Source organism: Meles meles, chromosome 8 (genome assembly GCF_922984935.1).
Source record: "Meles meles chromosome 8, mMelMel3.1 paternal haplotype, whole genome shotgun sequence".
Taxonomy (NCBI): domain Eukaryota; kingdom Metazoa; phylum Chordata; class Mammalia; order Carnivora; family Mustelidae; genus Meles; species Meles meles.
In genome coordinates this window covers 60,921,290-60,944,956 of record NC_060073.1, presented here as the reverse complement: position 1 = coordinate 60,944,956, position 23,667 = coordinate 60,921,290, and the positions used below count along the sequence as shown (strand labels likewise).

Here is a 23,667-nt window from a genome sequence, read left to right as displayed (position 1 = left end):
ACCCTTACAATTTCATGGGGCTCACTAGTGGGAACCTGGGTGGGCGGGCCTTAAATCCAGTGTTCAGGCTACCCCTTATTCAAGTCTTATGGGCACATGCAGAGCTAGCACTGCAGAAAGGCTATCTGCCTAGACTGACTTACAGTCTCACCAGGAGAGCACCCTCAGCAGCTAGGCCTCCCAGCTAGGAAGAAATTCAGATTCAGGCTGTTTTCTGGAGCCAACAGATTCAAGAGTCCATTTAATTTATTTTTTTCCCTTATGCCTATTAAAGAAAAGAAGCAACAAAAAGCCTGTAAAACCTGCAGTTAGAACGTTTCCCATCTCGCTTCATAGGCTTTCAGCTCACAGCAATAAAAGTGAGGTTTGCTATCAGGATGATGTTTTGTAGGCTCTGTCTCCTAAACATCTTTGTTGTTTCCCTCTCCTTTTTATCCCATTGTTACTGTTTTAGCTTTGCCTTTGGGATCTTGCAGTAACTTCCTGTCTGCTCCCTCCTCTGATCTCATCTACTTTGAACCCCTGTGTACAATTGCTGCTTGAATAGGTAAAACACAAATCTGAAATTCCCAGTTTAAACTCCTCCAGTGGGTACCTATTACTGAGTGATAAATTCCATCCCTTAGCCTGGCATTCAAATTATTTCACAATCTGTTCTCAATCTACCTTTTTATCTTCATTTCTTGTTGCTTTTCCCTACACACTATATCCAACCATACTGAACTACTTGCCATTTCCCTAGTATGGCATATGCTTTCATGCTGTCATGCCTGAAAGGAATATATATTTCTTTGTCTCCACTCCTCCACACCTCTGACAAACTCCTCCCGCTCATTGTTCAAGGCCAGTTAAAATGTTTCTTCTTTTGAGAAACCATTCCCAGCTTCCCAGACCTGTTCTTCACTCGCTCCTCAGCGTTCAACATTTTGATAACACCGCAGCATTCTCTGATTATATGTCATATATATTATCTATAGGTTAATATAAGTAATCTATATTATTTCCCTATTAGACTTTAAATTCCTATGTAAAGCACCTTACATCTCTGGTTAGCATAGAGTAAGCATTTGCTAGATGTTAACTGTGCTGATATATAATGATGAAGAAATAAGGATTAACTCACTTTGGCCTTCACTGACCACCCATCACCAGAATCTTGTTATGACATATTTTTTTTTTAACTTGGGATAACCCATCAGCAGAAGAGTGAACAAGACAAGAAGAAAATTGAATTGCTTTAAAGGAATGGGATTTATAAATTGAAGTCTGGCTTAAAGGTGAACAACCAGAATGAAGAAGGGGTTGAAGGATTTTTTTTTTTTTTTTTTTTAGGTCTGTTTGGATTTGGACAAGAGAAAGGCAGGAAGAATAACTAATGTCTTCATCTATCTAGAGGATTGCCCAAGGTCACAAGGAATAGACCTGGTCTCTGAGGGTAGAACCGGGACCAGTAGCTGGGAAACTTTCCAAGGTTAGATACCTTATGAAGTAGACTTTTTGGACAGAGTGAAGAATTTCTTAACTTCCAGAGCTGTCCAGCAGGAGTTTTGACTGCCTGGAGAGGTTCTGAGCATACCATCATTAGAAGGGTGTGCTGGCGGAGGCTGTGTGGCTAGCTTTGTGGGCCATTAGAAAGGCTATTCCTGTACTGGGTGGCAAATTGGACTTAATCACCTCTTCTAACTCTGTGATTTAGTGCCTGCCTGATGCTTTTCAGTAACATGAGCTTGTCCTCTATTAGTATGCTGAGTGGGAATAATAGCTTATTTGTTTGTTTGTTTGGGTAACTGAACCATCGTTGACCAAATTGACTCTCCAGAGTAATTTTCTATTTTCCCAGATTACGAAGCTGAAACATGGGGAAGTGTCAGGGGCCTGGCAGCCAGATCCAGAGGTTTATGTTGAGTGGAATCATATTTTGAGGAGAGGTAGGGAAGTTGTAGGAATTGACTTGTCTCATTCAGCAGGCCTGGGTTCTATCTCCATTCTTTATTTACAAGCTATTTAAGATAAGTCTAAGTTTTAGTATCCTTATCTCTAAAATGGGACTACTAAGATTTTTCATGGAATTAGTGTGAAGATTAAATTAAAGAAGGCCTGACAAAGTCCTTAGAACATACTACAGAATCAAAATTATATTCTTCCTTTGGTCTTCTTCTTTGTTTTATTTATTTTTTTATTTTGCTTGTTTAGGTTTTGGTCACCCTGGCCTTGGGGGCATGGGGAAGGACACTTTTTTTCTCTTTCGTCTTGAGCTGCAGACCTAAAATGTCTTTTTTATGTAAGTGTCTCTCCCTACTCACAAAGCAGTAATCCTCTTTGTCTTCCTAAGCCAGGGAGTTCGTCTTCCACTAGCCTTTTGATACTCTTGCTTTCTTACTTCCTATAAGGATCAAGTCATTTTAGACATAGTCCTCTGATTTCTCTTTAAAAGTATTTCTAATTTCCATATTAATAAAGAAATGTAATCTTCAGTCCTAGTCCTAGTGACGAGAAAAGATTAGATTGTATTGATAGCTATAAAGCAATTAAAATGTATACATCAGAATCCCAGGAAACCTGATCACTATTATAACTTTTGGGATACAAAGTAGAAAAGCTCTTTTGTGTCCATTTATTTTCTTCACTCTTGACCTTCAAAGAATATGAGTATTGAAGGGGCAGACTTCCTTCCAAGGACCAACTCATAGTTATTTGGCAGGTGTGGAAAAGGCATTGCTTTCAGGATTCCCTTTCCAGTTCCACTGCTAATTGCTGAAAAATCTTAGTAAAAAAGACACTTCACCTTTCTAAATCTCTGTTTCCTTATCTATAAAATGGGGGAAATAACATTAGTGTTTGGGTTTGATTTTTTTAAAATATATATATATTTTTTTTTTTTTAAAGATTTTTTATTCTATTTATTTGACAGAGAGAGAGAGATCACAAGTAGGCATAGAGGCAGGCAGAGAGAGGGGGAAGCATGCTCCCTGACAAGCAGAGAGCCCAATGTGGGGCTCCATCCCAGGACCCTGGGATCACGACCTGAGCCAAAGGCAGAGGCTTAACCCACTGAGCCACCCAGGTGCCCCTTTAAATATATTTTTAAGTAATCTTTACACTCATCCTGGGGTCTGAACTCACAACCCCGAGATCCAGAGTTGCATGCTCCACTAAGCCAGATTTCCCAACATTAGTGTTGTTTTGAGGCTCAAATGAAATCACAGGTATAAAAATATCTTTTGTATGAGCAATGGAAGAAATGTATATGGTGTATTATATGAACTCAGTATCTTGACCCCTGATGAGCTTCCACAGATCCGGGTAGCCTTGGAGGACTAGGATCTGCAAGGCATTCTGCTCCCTTGGGTTTTGATAATCAAACACAGTGTCTTTGAGTGTGCTAGGAGGAGACTTCCAATAGGGAATAGCTTCAAACAAGCAACTGCTTCTGTGGCCCAAGCTTACATTCTAGTGGTGGGACACAGTCTACCCTAAGCAAGTAAATACATAGTATGTAGATGAAGTGCTGTGAAGATACACAAAAGAGGATAGAAGCATAGCGATTAGTGGAAGTTGAAAGTACTATTTTAGAAAAAATGTAAGGTGATCTTTGAACAGAGTTCCAGGAAGAGGGAATAGAAAAGGTAAAGGATGAAATTGGAAAAGTGCTTGGCACATGAGGAACTGCAAGGAGACCAGTGTGGCTGGAATAGATCATCATGGGGGCAGATAGTAGGAGAAGGGGTTAGAAGAGGTGGCTGAGGCCCAGGTGGGTCATTAAAAGGATTTCCACATTGTCATGGGAAGCTACTGTGGGGCTTAAAGAGAGGAGTGTTATGATCTGATTTAATGTTTTAACAGGATCACTCTGGTTGCTGAGGGAAATAGATTGCCAGAATCAAAGGTGGAAGCAGGGAGACCAATTATGAAGCTAGTGCAGTAATCTGGAAAGAAAGTGTGTAGGCAATGAGAGTAAGATTTTGAGTGTATTCTGAAGTGGAACTGAAAGCGTTTGCTGACGTGGATAGGAGAGAAAGAATAATGTCAAGATGACTCCAAGGTTTTTGGCTTGAGGAACTGGAAGAAAGAGTTGTCATTTACTGATATAGAGAAAACTGCAGAGGAACAGGTTTGGAAGGGAGTAGGAGGATAGAAAGTGAAAATTTATTTTTCAAAATCATAAGTTTGAAATAATAATAGCTGACTTTTGGAAGTCTTAACTATTTGCCTGGCTCTTAGTGCTTTGGGGTCTTAACTAATTTAATATTTATACCAACTTATTAGGTAAGTAATAGTCCCATTTTACAGATGGGAAAGCCCAAGCACAGAGAGGGTAAGTGGCCCAATATCACACACATAATTAGAGGTGTTGCTGGGATTCAAACCTAAGTCTAGATCTAGCTCCAGAGACCACACTCTTAACCACTCTCCATATAGCCTTGGTAGTCTAGCAGACACCCAAGTGGACATGTTGAGTAGGCAGTTAGATACTAGAGGAGTCAGGAGTTTAGGAGAGAAGTCCCGTCTAGCAGTATGAAACTCAAGACATAGCGACAGAGCTAGGAAGGTAGGTTAGGGCCATAAAGGGAGAAGTGGTTATAAGGAGACAAATCATGAGATCAAGCCAGCAAGACAGTCTTTCCCCTCAGGTGTGGTTAGCTCATGAGTTCTGCTCCTTAGAGCCAAGGCGGTTGCAAACCAGGCCACTTATGGATGGTGCCCAAATGATACCTATCATGCTTTTGCCTGGAATGTCCTTCTCCCCCCCCCCCACCTTTTTTTTTTTTAAGATTTTATTTATTTATTTGACAGAGAGATCACAGGCAGGCAGAGAGAGAGGAGGAAGCAGGCTTCCTGCTGAGCAGAGAGCCCAATGTGGGGCTCGATCCCAGGACCCTGGGATCATGACCTGAGCTGAAGGCAGAGGCTTAATTACACTGAGCCACCCAGGCGCCCCTTCTTCCCCCTTTCTTATCCACATCCAGGAATACCTCGTGCCCAGCATAATCCCTGACAGACATTAGGCACTAAAAAGATGTTGGTTAATGAAGGCCCTTCCTCTGCCCTTATCATGGCACTTTTCACATAACTGTTCACTTATTTGTCTCTCTCCTTCATTAGTTGGTCACTCACTCAAAGCCAGGGACCCTGTTGGATTTGTTTCTCTTGTTTACAAACCTCTCATAGCTCCAGAGTACAAACCCCCCCCCCCACACACACACCCTGGTAATCTCTGCACTGAGTACCTGTTTGCTGCTGTTATCTGTACTAAGCTTTAGAGATGCCAGCATCATCAGCAACAGAAGCAGCAAGATTAATAGTATCAGTTGGGGCCAAGAAAACAAAACCAAACCAGGAGAGTTGTAGGGAGGAAGCCTAGCTTACCTTTGATGCCCTTTTTAGAGAGGGTGGGGAAGAGATTCTCTACTGGCTACAAAGACTATTTACTACCACCTTATGTTTGAGAAGCTCAGATGCTTCCTGTCCAGGCTGAGGGGAGGGGAAGGGTTAGGGGAGGGCATGGTGTGTTGACAGAGAGTAGGAAGGAGGAACTGACCAAGAGCTGTTGTGTATAAGCAAATAAAACATAGCTGTGTCTTCAGGGAGCTTACAGCTTGGGGAGTGGGGGCAGGACAGGAGATATAAACATACTAATAATGTATTGTGTGATAAGTTCTGTAATTAGGGATGCATGTGCCTTTAAATTTGTTCTGTTCTAAAGGGCAGAAGCTACAGGTAGAGTTAGTGTTATGAAAAGTCATTTTCAGACAATCAGAGTAGTCTCACAGTGGAGTAGGGGTCTCAGAAAGGAAGAAGTTCACTATCCATAGAGATATAAGGGCTAGGCTGAATGGATCCCATGAGCATATCACAGGGGATGTTCTATCCCCAAATATGAGGGTGGACCAAGTGGCCTTTAGGGTGCATTCTAGCATCAGCAATCTGTAACTCTGAGTCCCTTTCCTTTTCTCTTGGCCTGAGGATGTCATTTATAAAATAACGAGGGTTGGAGGATCAAATATATCTTCTCCTATTCTGCCATCTTACATCTACCAAATTGAAGTGAATGAAAAATAAATCTACTTGGAACATTGAAAGAAGATCCTATGATTTCCTCCCTCACCCCCGCCATTTGGCATCTGAAATGACAAAACAAGGGTATAATTACCCTTGGCTGCACAGTCTCTCACATGAAGCTGAATATAGATTTCAGCCACGAGACTGGATTGCTTTGCTTTCCAAATTAAACCCCTGACTTTCTTCTTGATAAGTGGCAGACCTCCATAATACTAATTAAGAGACAAGTTGTCCAACTTGGTTCTGAAATCAGAAAATGATTGGGGGGTAAAGTTCAATGAATTTTCTTTGGAGTTGGAAAGGATTTAGGGAAAGGCATATTAACAAAGACACATTATTAAAGTGCAATATTTACAAATCCCAAAGAAGCTTTGAGGGATTTAGAAATTTAATCTTTGACTTTTAAAATCAGCTTTCCATCGTCAGTCAAAGTACCAATGAACATTAAAAAGCTGTAGGGAGCAGTGAGACAGGCACTTACATACTGCTAGTGCAAGTACAAATTGATAGTCTTACCTAGAAGTAGTTTGGCAAAGTAGGTGAAAACTCCTAACATGCCACTTCTCACTTCTGCTGATTTTGCCTTTTCCGAGGCACATCATCTATTGCCAGGAATTTGTAATGTATTCCTGACTGGTCTCTACTTCTCTACCCTGCCCCCATTATAGTCTGCTTTCTTTTCTTTTCATTTTTTAAGATTTTATTTACTTATTTGAGAGAGAATGAGAGCAAGCATGAGCAGGGAAGGGGCAGAGGGAGAAGCAGGCCCCCCACTGAGCAGGGAGCCCAATGTAGGGCTTGATCCCAGGACCCCAGGATCACGACCTGAGCTGAACGCAGACGCTGACCGAGCCCCCCAGGGGCCCCTATAGTCTCTTTTCTACACAGTAATCAGAGTGACCCTTTTCAAACAAAAGTCAGATCATATTATTCTTCTGCTCAGACTCCTGTGATCGCTTCTCATTTCACTCAGAATGAAAGTGAAGTCCTTTCAGTAGGACTATAAGGCCCTCTGTGAACTGACCAGCCCTTTATCTCTCTGACTTCCTCTACTACTACTGTCCCCCTCATTTGTTCTACTCAGCCATACTGGCCTCTTTGCTGTTCCTCAGAGACATCCAGTAGGCTTTCCACTTAGGGGCTTTCTGCAGTTTCCTTCACCCGAAGTGCTCTTTCTTCAGCCATCTACTTGGTTGACTCTCTATTTCCTTCAGGTCTTTGTGAAAATCTTACTTCTCAGTGTGTCTTATACTGGTTACCCTATTCAGCATTGCAGTGCCCTCCTTCCAACTGTGGCACTTCTTATACCCTCTGTCCTGCCCTTTTCTCTTTTCCATAGCACTTTAGACTGTGTTTATTCATGTTTACTACTAATCCACTGCCTTCTTCCATCCTTCAAAAATATAAGCTTCAGAAGTACAGTTTTCACAGTGTCTGGCACAGATTCGCTACTCAAATATTTGTTGAATGGATGAGCTTTAAAAATAGCACTATCTTTTGACCTAGAAATCTCACTTCTAGACTTGTTCCTAAAATAATCAGAGATGTAGTTAAAAATTTATTTAGGTTGTTTTCATAGTTGTATTCATTATAGTGAAAAATTTCAAACAACCTAAACATCTAAAAACAGAGTAATGGTTAAATGATTTGATCTATATACATAATGGAATATTAAAAAGATATTTAAAATAATGCCTTGAAGAATATGTTTTTGAAGAATAAGAATATGAAGAATATATGGGAAAATACTTATAATGTTAAACTGAAAGAAGATGCCTCAGTGGCTCAGTCTAAGTGATCAACTCTGGAGGGTAGCTCAGGTCATGAATTCACAGTTGTGAGATCGAGGTCTGTGTTGGGCTATGTATTGGTTGTGGAGCCTGCTTAAGATTCTCTCATTCAAGGGGCGCCTGGGTGGCTCAGTGGGTTGAGCCGCTGCCTTCAGCTCAGGTCATGATCTCAGGGTCCTAGGATCGAGCCCCATATCGGGCTCTCTGCTCAGCAGGGAGCCTGCTTCCCTCTCTCTCTCTGCCTGCCTCTCTGTCTACTTGTGATCTCTCTCTGTCAAATAAATAAATAAAATCTTAAAAAAAAAAAAAAGATTCTCTCATTCAAAAGGGGAACCCTCTTACACCGTTGGTGAGAATGCAAACTGGTGCAGCTACTCTGGATAACAGTATGGAGGTTCCTGAAAAATTTAACAACAGAACTACCCTATAATCCAGTAATTGCGCTACTTGGTATTTACCCAAAGGATACAAAAATACAGATTCTGGGGGCGCCTGGGTGGCTCAGTTGGTTGTTTGCCTTCAGCTCACGTCTTCCTGGGATTGAACGTGCCATGTCAGTCTCCCTGGTCAATGGGAAGCCAACTTCTCCCTCTCCCTGAGCTCCCCTGCTCATGCTCATGCATGCTGTCAAATAAGTTAATTTAAAAAATACAGATTCAAAGAGGTACAGGTACCCCGATGTTTATAGCAGCATTATCAACAATAGCCAAACTATGGAGAGAGCCCATCGACTGATGAATGGATAAAGATGATGTGGTATATATATACACACAATGGAATATTACTCAGCTCTCAAAAAAAAAAAAGAAATCTTGCCATTTGGAATGACATGGATGGAGCTAGAGTGTAAGTGTGGTAAGTGAAATGAGTCAGAGAAAGACAAATACCATGTCATCTCACTCATAGGTGGAATTTAAGAAAGAAAATGATGAACATATGAGATGGGGAGGGAAAAAAGAGGGGGAAATAAACCATAAGAGACATTTTTAGTTGTTTTTTTTTTTTTAAAGATTTTATTTATTTGAGAGAGAGCACGAGAGAGAAGGCACAAGACAGGGGAAAGTCAGAGGGAGAAGCAGACTTCCCCCGAGCAGGGACCCCCTGATGCAGGACTTGATCCCAGAACTCTGCGATCACCACCTGAGCCAAAGGCAGATGCTTAACCAACTGAGCCACCATGAAATTTGGCAAATGCTACACATGGAGTTTGACTTCAATCCCCTCAAGCCAGATCTGGTTGAATATTTACCAGAATACCACTGACAATATGTGCATTAAATTTGTGGAGGGCACCTGGGTGGCTTATTCAGTTTCTGCCTTCGGCTCAGGTCATGACCTCAGGGTCCTGGGATGGTGCCCCATGTTGGGCTCCCTGCTCAGCCGGGAGCTTGCTTCTCCCTCTCCCTCTGCACCTATTCATGTGCTCTCCCTCTTGCTCACTCTGTCTCTCAAATTAATAAATAAAATCTTTAAGAAAAAAATGTGTAGAAAACTATCTGGAAGGATAACTTACTACCCCTGGGGAGTAAAGTAGTGTTGGAGCGGGAATGTGAGAGTGAATTTAGACTTTTTACCACATAATGCTTCTATGGTGTTTCCTTTTTTTTTTTTTTTTTTAACAGTAAGTATATAGATAGAGTTCTTATATGCTTTTAAAAATTAGAAAAATTAAAAGAAAGAAAAATCTGCATATGTTGGGACTGTGGTACTGGTGACTTTCCTCATAGAGGCTAAAAGCTGGTCACATATACTATCTGAAAAGGCCCACAAAGAGGCTGAAGGCCAAACCTGGGACTTGGATTCTGTTTCCTTTTCTTCTTGCCCAACCACCTGGGTTTTGTGTTTTTGTTTTTGTTTTTGTTTTTTTGTCTCTTCACAGGTTACCCTACAGCCTACCCGGCAGCAGCCCCTGCCTACAATCCCAGCCTGTACCCCACCAATAGCCCCAGTTATGCTCCAGGTAAGGAGAAAGTAGAGACCAGCAGTGATGCCTGGAGTGGGAGGTGGGCTCTGTCTGGAAAAACAAACCCATCTGCTGGCCTTTCCTTGTCCTTCATCGCTCTGGACTCAGCCTGTCCAAGCCTGATTCTCCTGGGAGTCCCCTCTGGGAACTGGGGCAGTTCAGACTCAGGGTTGGGGTGGGAATAGAATTGCCTCCATTCTCCTTGGGACTTAAGTTTGGCCCATCTCTTCTCTGCTGGCATATCTGAGACATGCATCCTCCTCACAGAACCTTTTCTGTTCTCCCAAACAATGTCCAAATCCATTCTTTTCTCAGTTTCCCCTAAGGCTGCCATTGAGACACACATAGATGCAAACACACACTCACTAGACTTCCTGGATGTGGAATTGGAAGAGAGTGAGAGACTTGCCACCAGAGGATAAAGAGCTGGTTTTCAAGCTGAGGCAAGCAAGCTGTTTTTCAAGAATAACAAAGCCCCACCACTCCTTGGATAGAGAATGAAATAGATTTGAAAATGTTGAAAAGTTATTTTTAGTTTGGGCTAGGAACAGTGCAGAGGTCTTAACTGCTGATACTAACCCTCACACTTAGCGAGTCCTTTAACATTCAAGGGGTGGGAGAAAGTATGGATACTGCCTTTAGAAAGTAAGTCATGGGTTTGAATCCTGATAACTCACTAGCTGTGAGGCCTTGGACAAGATACCTCATCTCTCAGAGGAATGTGCTACTTACCTCAGAGGTATAGATGGTTTTATGTAAGTTTCTCTGCCTTTACTCAACAAGTGTTTATTTGTTGAATGTCCTCCATACTAGAATAGAGAAAAAGAACCATCTTTGCCTAAAATAACTTACAGTTCATTTGGTAGTTGGCATTTAAACAAATTTATAGCCGTGTGGTGAGTATTGTTAAGAGAACACATGTAAGGAGAGGAAGCAGAGGAGAGAACAACAGTCTGCCTGAGGCTGAAAGTGTACAGGAGACTCCACGGGGGGCCAGCAGTAGAGACCCGAGGGAGAAGCAGGGGTCATTCTTTTAAGCACACAAAGGAAGAATTGGTCATTCTGGACAGTGTAGAGCCTGGGCAAAGGGATGGCAGTGTGAGGACGTGACACTGAGGAACGTAGAAGTAGTGAGAATGGTTGAAGCACACTGTGGGGCTGGCGAAGATAGAGGAATCTGAACTACTGATGTCCAAGGGCAAGATGTGGAAAGGCCTTGAATGCCATGATAACACCCACTTTCTTGTTTAGTAATGATCATTCTAGAGTTAAAAAACTTGAAAAGACGTTAGAGATCCTCCAGTTCAACCCCTTCTCTTGACATGGGAGATCCAGAGACAAGCAGTGTTTTGTCCAAGTTACCCAGTGAATCAACAGTAGCATAGGGACTGGAACCTTTGGCAGATCTTCTGGTTCTTGGTCTCATGCCTTTCTGTGCCCCTGTAGCACTCATCCTACCATCATTCCCTTTCTTCTAGAATATTTAAATGAGAGAACATGGGCCATGTCAGGAGACCTGGGTTTGAGTTCTGTGACTTCCTAAATTAGCAACTTTAAATCACCTGACCTGTCTGAACCTCAGTTATTTCATTCTTTTAAAAACACCAGAGTAGTCTCCCTCCCTCCTTCCCTCTCTCTCTCTCTTTCTTTTTAAAGATTTTGTTTATTTGACAGTGAGAGAGGGAACACAAGCAGAGGGAGAGGGAGAGTGAGAAGCAGACTTCTCGCTGAGAAGGGAGCCTGATGCGGGACTCGATCCCAGGACCCTAGGATCATGACCTGAGCCCAAAGCAGATGCTTAATGACTGAGCCATCCAGGCACCCCCTCAGTTACTTCATTCTGAAGTAGGGATCATTTTGCAATTGTACACACATGTATACACGTACTGTGAATCCCGTCTTTTTTTGGAAGACAAGAACTATTTTATGCGAATAAGTGTAGTTAACCCCTAAAGTGCTTTACATAGCTTTGTCATTCCACAGACATTTATTTTGGCCCGCGATGCCCAAGGCACTCTGGAAGACACTGGATGTAATTCATACTCAAGGAAGCTAAAGTCATTGCCCTCAGAGCTTGTGAGGGCAGCAGTGACCCACAGGCTAAAAAAATCCATCTCAGCATTAATAGTTTATTCTATATTCACTTTTGGTCAATAAGATAGTATTTCCAAAAAATATATACTGTGAGGAAAAAACAATAAAATCTGTAGAAATTAACTCTGATAAAAGATTTAATCAAGTTTGATAAGTTCTGTCTTAAAAACAACAGTGGTTTTCTATCCCTCACAGTTTGGAAATGAGTTAAATCTAAATGTTGTGAAATCTGTGAATTGGCTTGGTAAACTACCTGGTCTGAAACAAAATGAGGTGAGTAGTTGTAGAAGGTCAGCTAAGGTCAGGAATGAAGAAGATGGGTTGTCTGTGTAGTCAGGAGGCCACCGTGACGTGTGGAGGCAGTCCATGAGATGGTGAGGCTGGAAGTGAAGACGCAGAGTTAGTGGATAGAGCCTGCTCTTACAAGAGGTTTCTAAGAGGGCAACGAGAACAAGGGAAGGTGGGATTAAAGGAGGCATTTTTTTAAGATATGAGCATGGTTAAGTGTTGATGGGAAGGAGATCAAGTCAGAGGTGCAGGAGGAGGGGTACCAGAAGGAGCCAGGCCTTCAAGGAGGCTTTAGTGAGGTGAGAAATCCAGAGCTCCATTCTCTTCTTTGTTTTGGGGAGAAGGTGGAGTGGGTGCCTCATATAGGAGGACAGCTCTTCCTCTCAGACTAAAGAAAAAGTCATAGATGGATGTGCTTAAAATAAATTGCCCGGTGGAAAGTGGAGAGATCTTGTCTAATGATTTTGATTTGCTGAGAGAGGGGTGAACATGGATAGAGGGAGGGTTCTTTTTTTTTTTTTTTTTTAATTTTTTATTTATTTTTTTTAAGATTTTATTTATTTACTTGACAGAGAGAGATCACAAGCAGACAGAGAGGCAGGCAGAGAGAGAGGGAAGCAGGCTCGCCGCCGAGCAGAGAGCCCGATGCGGGACTTGATCCCAGGACCCTGAGATCATGACCTGAGCCGAAGGCAGCAGCTTAACCCACTGAGCCACCCAGGCGCCCCTAGAGGGAGGGTTCTTAAGGAGAGAGGTCAAGGTGTGAAAGCCTTACTGGAAGGAGAAGGTAACACAGCTGTGTAGCAGGAGGCCCCACGGAGGGTGTAGGCCGTGAAGTCATCAGAGCTCTGATGTCCAGCACTGGGGCATTGTCTTATAATGTTAAGAACTTGTGGTGATGGTTTCTGGAATTGTTTGAGGATTAGTTTGGCAAGAAAGTGGAAGTACAGAAAATAAAAATAAATTGGTGATATTTGTTGAATGGTTCCTATGTACCAGGGACTATTTTAAGCTTTTTTCTGGATATTGACTTGTTTTCTATCACAACAAACCTTTGAAGTCATTACTGTTGTTATTCCCATTTTCCAAGTGGGAAAACTAAAATTTAGAGAAGTTGGGAACTAGCCAAAGATCCAAACCCATGCATCCTGCTGTGTGTTCCACAGTTGGGCAGAGAGATATTAAGGAGTTAAACTAGAGCAACCAGACTAGGGAGAGCAGACAGGAAGAGCCTGGGACTGTGGAATAAGGAGATGAGATGGGAAAGTTCCTAGCATGTGTAAAGTACTAATAAATTAATTTTAAGACAAAATATCAGACCTCACCTAACTTTATCTTCCTCAAATTTGTGTTTCCTTAGAAACTCATACACTGTAGAGGGTGATGTTGACATATTGTGTCAGAAAGCCCCAAACTAGGAGTTGGAAGGACTGGGGGGTTATAGCACTAACTCTCCTGCTGATTTTGGTGTGACCTTGAACAGATCCCTTTCCTTTGGAGTTAGACGCACAGACACATGCACGCATGCACAACTGGTCTATTTCGTATTTTGGGAGGTGAACCTCGGCATTCACCAGGTCTCCTGACTGCCTTAGGGGAGCTCCTGCTGAGGAAGAGCTGGCTCAAGGACAGAGAAGGTGGTGTAGGTTCCTCTCAGCTTCCTGCCAGAACCAGCCATTTGTGATGCCATGAGATGCCTGCGGGGTAGAAGCCTGCAAAGGAGCCAGGCTCTCAGGTTTAAATTTCTCTCAGCTTCTTCAAGGAGACCAAGAAGTTGCTTCAGAGAGAGCTATTTTTAGCAGCTCTGAGTACTCTAAGATGTCATCTGTTCAGGATGCAGGGAAACATTTCACTCTTTCATTGGTTCTCAAAGCTGCGTGGGTACTTGGAGCTTTTTTCCAAGCTCTTAATGACTTCAGGGATTTTATTTAAGAACTGTTTGGCCCTGCAGGAGGCGGGAGCCAACTGAGACTTACTTTCAGAATCTGGAAACCAAAGGATGTATCTCATTATTGGTAATCTGACTTGAAAATGAAAGGATAAACAGAATAACTCATATAAATAGAAATGAAATACCTCATCACAAGAGGTTTATAAGTCACTTTCATCTACTGTCTCACTTAATCTCATTACAACTTTATAAAATACAAATGTAAAAAATAAAGTACAAATGTATTGTTCCTATTTTGCATATGACAAATGTGAGGAAAGCCAAGGGAGAGGAATATGTGTTTTCTGAATCCTGTCGTATTGCAGACACTGTGCAAGGCATGTCACAAATGTTCTTACTTTAGTCTTGTGTGAATTGGTTCTTCCTGCTTCCAGTTTTGCTCAGAGGTTAAATAACTTGTCCAGAGTCTCACAGCTAAAAAGCAGTGGAGCTAGAATTCAAACCCAGTCTGTCTGACCCCATAGCCTGTGCTCCTTCTAAAAGCACCACAGTCTCCCAGAAGTTTCGAGGGAAGTGTCTCTTCTCTGCATTGGTCCTAGCCCTGTGGGGTTTTACAGAGTTCTTCAGAGGCCACAGCTGATGATTTTGTCTCTGCACCTTACTTCTGGTACATTAAGCCTCTGTCATGTGTGAAGTCCCTCTGCTCTGCAGAGAGCACTAACTGGGGTCAGCTACCTGGAAGATGCCAGGGCATCAAGGAGGTGGTTCTCCTCAATGAAGGGCTTTTCTGGATGGCAAGTCTGTCATTCCTTCCGGGGGAGAGGCACTTCACCCTCTGCATTCACTGTTTCTTATGTCACCTGGGGGAAACTGCTATCTTGAGACAGTCTGTTTTTGTAACTGCGATGTATAATACTTTGCACAGATTCTTAGTGGTAATTTCAACTAACATTTCTATCCAACAGAGTTTCAGTTCCTGCATTCAGCTTATGGTAGGAGAGCTATTTTTCCTCATCTGTATTATGGCCTATGAATGTGTTATCTCGTAACAACGGTAGATCCCCTCTCCTTCCCTCCCCAAATCCCATCCCTTAGGCTTGGGCTCCCCCAGGTGGCTCAGCAGCAGTTCCTAAAGCATGCAGGAACATGTCTGATGGTGCAAAATCATGGGTTGGAGACACACATGAACCGTCCCCTAGGGCAGCAATGAAGGATCATGGCACTAAAAGGCGTCTTTCCCCTTCCTCACCTCTGGGGTCCTGTCTGACCTAGGTCAGAAATGTTCACCCTAACCTGGCTGCTGAATTCAAACAATCTAGTGAACAAAGTTCTTCAGCCGGTATGGCTCCTCTGTTGGCTTTGTGGCAGCTCCTGTGGAGGAGTACCTGGATTATGCTGATAAGAACCCAAAAAAACAGTCTGCCCCAGGATCTAATTTTCCATCTCCATTGGCAGTCTGACATGTTTGAAGACCTGGTTGACCTTAGATACAATCTGTTCCCTTAGCCCAGATCTTGAGCTCTGGCTCATTTTCGGGGCATTTTCGTGGATGGTGAGAGGTGAGGGCCAAGTGTGCTAAATAAGTGAGGTCCTCTGGGCAGTGTGGACTCCAGGCCCAAGGCACCACGGGAACTTCTGGGCACCTGTGAGGGTCCCAGCAGTGTAACTGGACTAGGTCCTTTTTGTTAGACAGTAAGGGACCATGGGAGGGATTTGCCACTTTCACTACCCTCACCTGGGCTGCTCAGGACAATGTTTTCATTAAAATCCCTGCACACTTTCTCAGCTTCTAACCTTGAATTATTTGGATGTTGAATATTGAATTTGTGTGTGGCGCATCTTTCAGGAGATGAGCTGTAAAAATTTCTCCTTGCTGCTGCTGTGGGCTGCGCGATCTTGGGCAATTTGCTAATGTCTTCAGGCCATAGGTAGTGTTTTGTTCCAGATGATCTCTTAGGTCCCTTTAAGTGTTAACAATGTATCCACTTATAATTGTATTATTTTAGCTTTTGCTAGTCATAGACCTGTTCCTCTTATCATATATGGAGAGTCCGTGTTTTGTTTGCCTTGGTATATATGAACTTGGACAGAAGACTCCATAAAAAGTAGGAGAAGCTTTCATGCTTCCTTACCCCTCTAGTTAAAACATCTGAAATAGAAATACTAAAAAAGTATGTGTGGAGCCCTTCTCGTCACATAACATTTTGTGCCAGACCCTACACTGGCCCTTTAAAGATAAAGACCGTAAGACATGCTCCCTATTCTAAAGGAACTCTCAGTTTAGTTGGGGAGACACATAAGGCAGCAAGTACAGGGGCTTCTAAGAATCACAGAAACTAGGAGAGGGAAGGAACTGTGGTCAAAGGGCAGGGAAAAGAAAAGATTTCATAGTAGAGGCAAGCTCATGATTGGTGGATTAATAAATCTGTAACCGGTGGCATTTGGGGCAAGACATACCAGGAAAAGTGAACAATGTGAGCAAAAGATCACAGAGATGTGATGTGACACTTCTTGTCATAATCTGGGAATGACAGTTTGTGTGGCTGTAGTGTAGGATTGGAAAGTGAGAACAGTGAGAGTCTAGAGGGATCACAGGGCTAGATCATGAGGGGCCTTGAATGCCAAATAAGAAGTTCAGCCTTAGCCTTTAGGCAGTGGAGAACCATGGAATGCCTTTAAGATTTTGTGATTAGGTTTAGGTCTTAGAAATATCTCTTGATTACAGTTTGGAGATTGGAGGTGGCAGGTTTAAAGTCAGAACAATGAGGAAGAAGTCGTAGTCATTAAGAGATGATGGGAACTTAAATTAGAATTGTCTAGAACTATGGTGATGGAAGATGAGCAGATGCCAGAGTTAGAAACTGTAAGACTGGATGACACTTCACTTTTGATCCTCACATCAGTAGTATGAAGCAGTCAGGGAGAGAGTATTATTGCTATGTTATGAGACAATAGAACTGAAGCTTAGGAAGGTTAGGTGACTTGCCCAAGGTCCCCCAGCTAATAAGTGGCACAGCCCAGGCTAGAACTCAGATTTCCTGACTTACTGGATTATTCAGGATGATGGTCCCTTGCTGCCTCTCCTCCTTGTAAGTGTGCTTAACAGATTGTTCAAGTGTCAGAGGGCGTGAAGGTCCCGTATCCCAGGAAGTGAACAACCCAGCACCTGGATGTGGGCAGCATGCTGTGACTGGGCCATGGCCCTTCACTGCCAAGGGTTCTCTCTGTCTCTTTCTGCCTCTGTTCTAAATTGAAGAATAACACCTATATAGTAGCACGTAGCACGCACTAGTCTCAGATGTACAGCTCAGTAATTTTTGACATACGTATACACTTGTATTTACCACCCAGTTCAAAACCTAGAACATTTCTAGGAGTTGGTACCTTCCATGGTACCCAAGAGCAGGCATGCCTGCCAGAGCAGCCTTCTCTCTTACTGTGCCTCTGAAGTTTACATTGGATTGTCTCCGTCCCACAACTGAACTCTGAATTGCTACCACCAACGGAATGGGTCCCTTTAGAATTGTACATGGAAGATGAAGATCATACGGTACAACCAACCAATGAGGAAGTCATGTTGACAGCCAATAGTTGTTGGTTTTCATGGTCTTTATATTTGTCCAGTTATTTAAATTATTAAGTATTAAAATAGAGAAATGGAGAAAATACTAGTATTTGTTTTCTTGTTTTCTGGTTTCAATGAAACCAGAAGAAAATACGCACTTCTTTAAGAACATACATAGTTTAGTTCACTCGATCAGTTAGTTAGACAAGACATAATCAAAGGCACAGTCGCACTTGCTTCTTTTCTGGTTAATCTGGAATGTTATTTTATTGTGTGTAATGCTGTCTTGTTCACTTTCTGGTTGGCGTGTGGCTGTGTTGCATCCCCAGCTGGCCCATGAATACCTTGTGTGCGGTGACCATGACCCACGTGTGTTCCTGTCCACCGTGGCGCTCCCCTCAGTGCTGAGTGCAGTGTAGGCTTCAGTACTCTTTGGTTAATTTTTATTTACTTTGTCATGCAGTCCTTCAGACTAATGTCAGACTTTTGGCTTATGATGAAAATTATGGTAAAGTATGCACCACTTGGGGAAAAAAATTGAACTGGAATCGGACATCCAAATTCTCTGTGGCAAAATTCAGGCCTCCTGATTCCTTATGGAGTCCCTAAGGGGTCTTGAGGACATATGACTTCTCAGAACTATATGTTTTACTTTTTAGGGAGTTGTTTTGAGTGACCAGGGCTTTCCAGCCACATTGAGTGGCTGGTTCTAAATTTGGAGACATTTTTGATAAGAATTTTCAACACTAATTGGATCCTTTATTAATCCCGACTCCCCCTACACCCACACTGGGGAAAGGAAACCTAAAACTGACTGCCCTCCTCCAGTATTGTCTGCAAAGCCATGTCCTGATGTCCAGGAAAGGCTTTGGACTCTGCATGGGATTCTGCTAGATCTCCCTTTCTTCTGCCGGAATTCTCCTTTTAGTGTCACTTTCCTGCCCATGATTTCCTTCTCATTTCTCAGCATCTGCTGTATATATTGCGGGCCATGAAAGCAAGTGCAGTGTTAGCCCAGAACAGCTACACCTCTAGCCTTAGTTCAGCAAAACAGCAGAGTCCTTGACCTCCTCCCCTGGCCCCAGTACCTCCATGACTGAAGGAATCAGAGGCATTACGTGTTACCTGGCTGGGCGGAGGGGTTATGAGGTCTCTCTGAAGGAGGACTGGCCTTGTCTTGGTGGAATTGGAGTGTATAGGCATACTTCTCATACCGCCCTGCTTTACCTTAGCCCCTTGTTGAACTGTTGCCATTCTAGCCCCCCCCATCCTGCTAATGTTCTTTAAAACTCCTCATGTCTAAGATCTTGAGTGCAAAAGATACTGTTAAAATTATTCTTCCTACTCTAAGTAGAAATTTGGGTGAAAAATGGTTTCTCCTCTAGGAGAAAATATGTCAAGAGAAATCTCTAAAAAGTTAGGCATTTTCCCCCCCTTTGAAACCCTCTTTCCTCTCTCCTTTCCCACAGGATACCATGAAGGTAAGTTTTTTGAGTCATTGCCACTTCTAGATCATATGAAGCATCATCCTTCAAATTTCTCAAGCTGAGCTTCAGGTCAGCCTGGGAAGTCTCTGCAGATTTCTTTCAAACTGGGCCGCATCTCTATTTTACACCTGCCCCGAGTTTGACATATAATTTCTTAATGGCCCAGCAGATGCTCTCTAATTCATGAGGGGACATCTCAAATGGGGCACCAGCAGCACTTCACCAGGAAGTATAAAAAAGTGTGCAAAAGGGTTTATCTGTCTGGCCCCAGCTGGGCGTACAGGAGAAGGAGTTTGGGAAGTGCCCCATTGGACAAGCCTTCCAAACTGCCAAAGCTCAGTCCCTTTAGAGGAGGTGACAGTCCAGCAGCGTTCGTGTCATGTGGTAATTCTTTTGAAGTCTCTCTTTGGGAATAACTTATTGACCACCCAGGTGAGATTTCAGGCATAAAAAATGAATGCTCAGTTGATCTGGCCCAGTACACAGTCAGAGGCTCCCACGTTGCTCCGTATTAATAAGAAAGCGGCTAAGGACTATCCCAGAGCCTTAGGCCGGAATGTCAGGCAGTAGGAGGTGGTAGTCGTAGGCATCTTCCTGGTTTTTGGTAGTGGGTAGAAAATCCTGGCTCTCTTAATGTAAGCTCAGTTTTCCTCGGTTTCAAATCATTTGGAAACTCATGTCAGCAATTCTCCCAACCCACTCACCCATCTCAGAAAGGCTGAACCATCCTGTGTGTCTGAGCAGGGCCCCTCGGGTTATGTTTCCATCCAGCACAAGACCCTTGCTTTGTGTCTGTGATTGGTGGTGCCCACTTCTTATTTCTGCCTAATGCCATTCTTGTGTCTTCCCTTAAGCAACTCTGCTGATGAAACAGGCCTGGCCACAGAACTCGTCTTCCTGTGGTACTGAAGGCACCTTCCACCTCCCAGTGGACACCGGGACCGAGAACCGAACTTACCAAGCATCCTCTGCGGCTTTCAGTAAATACAGCCTGTCTCCTCCTTTTCTTGTTCCCCTTGGTTGGGACTGATTTGTTTCTTAGGAAGAAAGGAAAGGGAACTTTTAAAACTGACGTTAGAAGACACTGTTTTAGGAGGTTCTTCTACCCACACAAAAAATTGACCTTCCTCATACGGAAACGGTCATCCTCTTTGATCACGTACACAGCTTTGGGGAGACACAAAGCAGTCCTCTGGAAGGAGGAAGTATGCACCTGGCCCACAAGTACGATTAGGGAATAGCTAGTACTGCATTTCAAGGGAAAGAACAGAGGGCATCTCTGAAGGCCAGTGGACCTTTGGACAGAGAAGTCTCCAGCTACAGAGGGTTTCTCAGCCTTGCCCCTGTGGACATCTGGACCAGATAATTCTTTGTTGTGGAGGGCTAACTGGTGCATTGTAGGATACTTAGCAAAATCTCCTGGCCTCAGCTCCCTGGATGCCAGCAAACCCTTACTATGGCAACTAAAAATATCTCTAAACATTTCTAAAGATCTCTTGGGGAGGCAGAATTGCCTTCCCCATGAGAAACACTCCCCTAGTAGAAGCTACACTTAGGGAGCAAGGTGTGTACCCGGAGTCCCCAGGGAAGACAGAAACCATCTGGCCAGTCAGAATGCTTACACTCATCTTGAGGTTCAGGGGTGACTAATGGTTTCACCTTCACCAAGAAGGCTCCCCTGGGTAAAATGAGGACCCATGTTTGGAAGTTACTGAGTGGCACTTGGACTCCATAGGAAGATTTTATGCCTTGTTGGAGCTGTCCGAAAGAGGAGTGGCTGGCTCTGGATCGGGGGAGTGCTTATTTCTTAAATTGTGCTGGCAGGGGTTTGGCGTATTCTTGGCGGGATGCTGTAGACTAGGCCTGATAGTCTGGGGTTCAGTAAAGTATTAATCTATTAAGTAGATTAGAAGAATATGCTGCATTTTTTCTTTTCTTTAAAATACCCATGTTATTTTCTCCTTACTTACCATTGCCCCTTGTTGTTAACATCAACTTACCTTTAAACAACATAACTCTCACCTGTTAGAGGATTTGCTTTAATAATCACCCTCTCATTTAACCTACACTAGAATCCTGTTATTATGGTGGATTTTCATTCATTCAAGTTTGGAAGCTGAGGCTCAGAAAGGTAACTGTCCAGTGCCATCTAAGTAGCCAGCAGCACAGCTACAAAAAGATGATACCACTCAGATTAAGTTTCAGGTTAAATTTACTGACTTTTTCCATGAGATTAATTTTACTTGTTAAGAGAGGGATGGCGGGTAGTAGGGAGTTTTTTCAGGTGCCTCAGGTGGAACTGAATGAACGTATAGGTAAGCAGGCTTATACATACATATTTTCTCTTAAATCCACACATACCATTGTATGGTATGGTTTTATGTACCATGTGGATTTATGTAGGTGCGTTTAGACACACCTGTGGTGGAACAGAAAGAGGCCTGGGACGGAGACCAGAAGAGTTAGATTCTAGGCATGTTTCAATGTAACCTTGGATAATTTATGTCCAAGTTTTGGACCTACGTTTTTCCAACTGTAAAATGAAGGGACAGGACTAGGTCATCTTTAAGGTTCTCTCTAGCTTTTAGACTCCCGATTCAGTCACCTTGGTGTGGTGTACTCAACACCCACACCCCAGCAGGGACGTTCTTTCTGGCTGCCCTGCCCGTAGTTGACCAGCTAGCCTTCGCTCACCTGTCTCCAGGTTACTCATTCCCTCCACAGGCAACACTTTCTACAGTGAGAATGTCTGAATAATAGAAGGCTTTGCCTTCTCCTGTGTGGAAATATTCCTGAAGTCCCATTGAAATGTCCAGTAGCTACTCCCACTGTCCTCTCAAAGGCTGTCACATTTCCTGGAAAAAAACAAAATGCACCTGTTCTTCTTTAAGCAAGTCCTTTGTGAACCTGTGCAATTGTAAAATAGAAGTGGACTCGACTGATTCTCCCCAATCCACCAGGGTTCCTCCCAGCGCGCAGATCTGTGTGGCTTCTAATGCCACAGAAAATTCAGGATTCTTTGACAAATTCAGTTTTACTAATACTTGCTAAACCTGTTTGTAATTAGTTCTCCCTCCTGTTTATTCCACAGGATAAACAGGTTGTTTGGCTACCAACAAGGAGACTCAGGGGTCAAGGCAAGACTCAGACATAGAGCTTTGTTCCAACACGTAAATATCTGATGGTCAATAAACCGCTTAGTCTAAAAGGCATCCTTGATGTGAGGACCTTTGAAGGTGGTAGGGGCTCTCCCAACTGAAAAAGATTTATGATAGTGCAGAAAGATTGAAGGCAAGGCTGAAATGGTTTCATCTCACTAATGTATATACTCTATTTATTATCCTGTTTGATGGAGCCTAAAATTATAGTTAGGAATCTGAGAGAAAGAACAGGGCCTCATAAAGCCTCTTTCATAAGGCAGAGCTGGGATTTCTAGTGATCTAATTCTTTTTTTTTTTTCTGTCATATGACATTGCCTTTAGTGAAATAAGGACACAAAGGCCAATATGCCAAATGTCTAAGATTGGACTGCAGAGACCGATAACTCAGAAAGGAGCCCTGTCCGGGGCATGGTAGCCTTGAACTCTGAGCCCAGTTCTGCATGGATTTGCTGCGCAGTTTTGGGAAGTGCCCTGGCCCCCTCTCAGCTCCAGGTTCTTCGTTTGAAACACAGAGAGTTGAATGCAAGTCTCTAATGTCCTTAAGGCATAGCGTTCCAAAGTCCTAATTCTGTAACCTTCGGACTTAGGTAGAAATCCATCCACAAATGCCAGGTTTCCAGTGAGGGAGCAGAGTCTGAGTTCCTGTGGGCAACATCAATGAGGTTTTTTTGTATCCAGCCCAACAGCTTCTTTTACTTAGATGCAGAGTAATAAATCCTCAAATTTTGTCTTACCCAAGGTAGCCCAGGCTCCAGCCCCAGGGGAATTTCTGATCCTCAGTGGTATGGACAGGACACCAGTTAGTTATAGAAAGTCCTCTAAAAGGATTTTCTCATGAAAGTCTCACTGAAATACTCAGAGACTTGGAACACCAGCACCAGAATGGCCTAAAATATCTAGTCCAAGTGAGGGTATTCCTTGGGAGAAGAATTGACCTGGCTCACTGACAGAGCCCAGACTAGGGGCCTAGGCAGTTTCTGCAGCCTCCTGACCCAGATGGAAACCTTGAGAACCAATGTAGTTGGAGGAAGGAGCACTGAGTCCTGAGTCCTGGCGAGCAGTTGCACTCTCTCCTCCATCTATCCGTCATCTCATCTGTAAAATGTTTGTGCTGGGCTTAATGGTCTCTAACGTCTCCTCTAGTTCTAAGTTCTGCTTCTCCCTTCTCAAACCGTCCGGACAGATGAACAGGGCCTTCTTCTGCAGCCTCGTCGTTTTGGCTGCCAAGGGCATTTTGGCTGCTGATTTGTATGCTGTGCATGTGTGCATCTCATTTTAAAACATGAAGAAAGGGAAACATTCTCAGACAAAGTTATTCTTAGATGTGGAAACCAAATTCTCCTGCAGTCTCTTGGAGCTTTTTGATTT

The 23,667-nt window shown here is 43.2% G+C and overlaps 1 protein-coding gene across 4 annotated transcripts in view; it reads left to right on the top strand.

Annotated features, from left to right (window-relative positions):
- FAM168A (family with sequence similarity 168 member A) overlaps window positions 1-23,667 on the top strand; it is a 194,314-nt gene that overhangs the window by 157,486 nt on the left and 13,161 nt on the right. Inside the window, exons 3-6 of one of the 4 annotated variants that reach the window (XM_046015578.1) lie at window positions 9,730-9,810; window positions 15,052-15,078; window positions 19,121-19,132; window positions 19,993-20,118. In XM_046015578.1, the coding sequence (XP_045871534.1) occupies window positions 9,730-9,810; window positions 15,052-15,078; window positions 19,121-19,132; window positions 19,993-20,118 (246 nt within the window). The remainder of the gene's footprint in view (window positions 1-9,729; window positions 9,811-15,051; window positions 15,079-19,120; window positions 19,133-19,992; window positions 20,119-23,667) is intronic. The other 3 variants (XM_046015580.1, XM_046015582.1, XM_046015581.1) reach the window with 3 other exon arrangements.